This window comes from Bemisia tabaci, chromosome 4, assembly GCF_918797505.1.
Source record: "Bemisia tabaci chromosome 4, PGI_BMITA_v3".
NCBI lineage: Eukaryota > Metazoa > Arthropoda > Insecta > Hemiptera > Aleyrodidae > Bemisia > Bemisia tabaci.
In genome coordinates, this window is record NC_092796.1 from 25,551,884 (window position 1) to 25,554,981 (window position 3,098).

Below are 3,098 nucleotides of genomic sequence, written 5' to 3' on the forward strand. Positions count from 1 at the left end.
TACTTAATTACTCAATTAAGTACTGAAGACAATGACTTAAAATTAATGAGGCTGACAAAGAGAAAACTCACTTAATAAAGTTGTTGTAAAGTACTTCAAGGTGTTAGCCACATCGCAGCCACTGGGTACTGGAACAATGCTGTGGAGAAGCCGCAACTGATGGTCATGCAAGTTGCGTACTTTAGCTGTAACTGATGTAAGAGCACAATATTGAAAAGGAGGATTTTGAATCAAAACATGACAAGAATTCTTAGTTTGAGCATTAATTACCTCCGTAGTGATAATAATAACAACTATAATGCTTACTGTTACCATAGAATACAATCCAAACAGGCTGCAATTCAGGTTAGAGGTATGACAATGTTAATAAAACCATAGAGAGCACCTGTTAGTTCACATTCAGATTACTACAGTAAAATCATATTGCCGCACAGCAAATTGAGATGAAACTGGAATCAGTTTGACACAAGCTTTCATCTGGTTTCTCAATTTAATATATTTCCCATCTATAAATGAATTTCCTCCTTACTCAGGAAATATTTTCTACTTCCCAATTCCGTTATATGAACATGTCAATTATGATACAAATGCTTTCAGCAGAAAATCTCCGAGACCTGGAAACTTTCCGTTAAGAGCAGTTCTCCATTGCAAGCAGGTTCTGTTTAACCAAGCTTCACTTAAATGAGGAACTGTAGAGTCGACGCCAGATGATATTACACACTTATAGACTGCAAAAGAAGATCCACAGTGTAGCTTCTTGCATTTACTATTTACGTAAAACTGATATCAGACAATCTCCTATCACAGTTTAAAACTGCGCGCCTTGGACTGAAGTTCATTTCTATTTGGTAACATACAAGAAGATGTAGTTCATAGATGATTATCTCCCAAAGGATTATCAACAAGCTTTGCCAGATATTGATGGTGTAAAACTACCAAAACCACGGATCTCAATCGCAGTCTTTGGAAACTTCAGCTCATACTTCATTCTTTAAAGAGAGCACTGCTAGGGATTATGACGTGAAATTTTAGGAAAGTATAGTTGAGAGGACATAGAAAAACCAGATAAAATTTGGACGCAAAATTTACAGTCGAGCCTCTTTTCAATAAGTAAATGGTGACAGGAGATTTGCTACGTCGCTGATGGAGATGAGTGGTTTCGCAGTTTCATGACCAGCGCAGGATAGTATGAAAAAATGATCTTAAAAAAGAATTTGACTTCTTAATGAGCTACTGATTTGAAGATATATTAGTAACTTACATGCTGCAGCTCTAGTAGCCATCGTGAATTCGTGATACTTGAAAGCTAGAGTAAGTTATAGAGGGAAATTATTATCGGATGCAATAGTTGTCATAATTCACGTTATCAATAGTTCTCTCGCGCGAGCGAATGAATGAGAAATGGTGCATAAACATAACAGTGGTAATGGCAAACATTGGTAAACAAGATTGAAACTTCGTATTTTCGTAGGTTATCACATTGTTGTCCCGAGTTTTCTCCGCCTACTGATAAGAAAAATGTCTTACATGAAATTGGATGTTGTAAAAATTGTGCAAATCCTTCATCGCCTAACGAACAATAAAACCTATTTTTTTCACAAAACTTTCGAGTCAAATTTTTTCAAATTTTTTTTCTTGATGTTCACGAATACAATATGCATTAATGAACGAGTTAATTACGGTAATTTATTAAAGAAATCTGCACCATTTGTGCAACGCCGAGGATTGTTTGCAGGATTTTGAAAATTTTGACTATTATCGACCTCGGCCGTGGATTGGAGCCAATCAACGAACGTATTTCGAATTGGCAAATGCGCGCGCACTGAGAATTTGATGGTGCTGCTCCTAGTGTATTATTTCATAACTCTACGAGTGCCGCGGAAATTTAAATTATTTTCCAGCTGGGTGTAAGAGTACCACATATTATACGGACCTAACTTGTCTGCTTCATGCTTCATTATTGCTTCAATTTGTTTCGTTTGAAAGGTCCTGCTTGATCTTGATTTTATTTGACAGTTGAAGGGCTTGAGGGACAACACGCATAATGGCAGTTTTTCCTATTTCCAGAAATATGTGTTTGAAGTTTCAAAATTACATGGATCCTCATGGCGGAAAGAAAATTCAAACTAACTTTTTGATGCGTAGAAATCGGAATTTGGGAACGAATTTTTCACAGAACATGCATCAAGACTAGCTTTACTTGAAATCATTAATATCTCAATTTTTTCAAAAACTGCACTTATGCGCTTTGTCCTCTAAGCCCCACAATTATGACAGCTTTGTATCTTGGACAGCTTTAACGAAGCTTAGCTAGCTCAGAAGCAAACATTGTGAAAGTATTAATAATAATAATAGCCCATTTCATCTACTAGGGGCAAGGCCTCTCTCTATTGGAGAGGTTAGTTTGAGGAGTTTGGCTTGGTTGAGCTTGTAGTTCGTTGATTTTTAGTTCCAAGTTGTACCAGAAAGCTTCTTTGTTCGACGCAATTCTTTTCCAGCTTCTTCCTGCTCTGTCTGGATTTCCTCTACTCATCTCCTTTTTTATTATAAAGGTGTACAATTAATAATGAATGTCAAGTATTAGGTGTAAATATTGAATCAATGAAACCCAAAATTGTATTATTTCTTCGCTAAGGATGAAAAAGTCAGAGGTAACAGACAGGCAGGAGGAACAAAAAAAACCCAAGTGGACCAATCAATAATAAGGTTACTTTTGGATCGGATTGTCTTCTCATACAGCAAAAAACAACCAAAGTGAGTAGGTCCAAGTACTGAGGGGCCGATATTCCTGGTTAATTTTTCAGTCCCAGTCCACCTCTGCAAAAATCACTGAATTTATTCAATAAACTACTGCCTTGAGCCTGGATTCTTGCTTCACAATGCAGCCCCCACCCCCCATTGTACCCCAGCTTTGTTATATCCTTTATTAGCTTGCACTGAGCCCTGCTAATTTCTTTAAAACAGATTGAAAGATAATCTACGTTTGATTTTCTTCAATGAACAAAATGTGCAAGAAATAGGCTTTACTCATGATGATTAACGTCAGGGGCTAAAAGGGGAGGTTCTTGAAAAAGTTCGAAGAAAAAACAAAAAAGAAA

The 3,098-nt window shown here is 36.7% G+C and overlaps 1 protein-coding gene across 5 annotated transcripts in view; it reads right to left on the bottom strand.

Annotated features, from left to right (window-relative positions):
* unc79 (UNC-79 domain-containing protein) overlaps window positions 1-1,721 on the bottom strand; it is a 45,286-nt gene extending 43,565 nt beyond the window's left edge. For 3 of the 5 annotated variants that reach the window (XM_019045176.2, XM_019045175.2, XM_019045174.2), the window contains exons 1-2: window positions 1,262-1,720; window positions 72-191 (exon numbers count right to left, since the gene is read on the bottom strand). In XM_019045176.2, coding sequence (XP_018900721.2) covers window positions 72-191; window positions 1,262-1,283 — 142 coding nt within the window. In that variant the 5' untranslated portion in view covers window positions 1,284-1,720. Of the gene's footprint in view, window positions 1-71; window positions 192-1,261 lie in introns of all 5 variants that reach the window. The other 2 variants (XM_019045173.2, XM_019045172.2) reach the window with 1 other exon arrangement.
* Window positions 1,722-3,098: the final 1,377 nt, after the last annotated feature.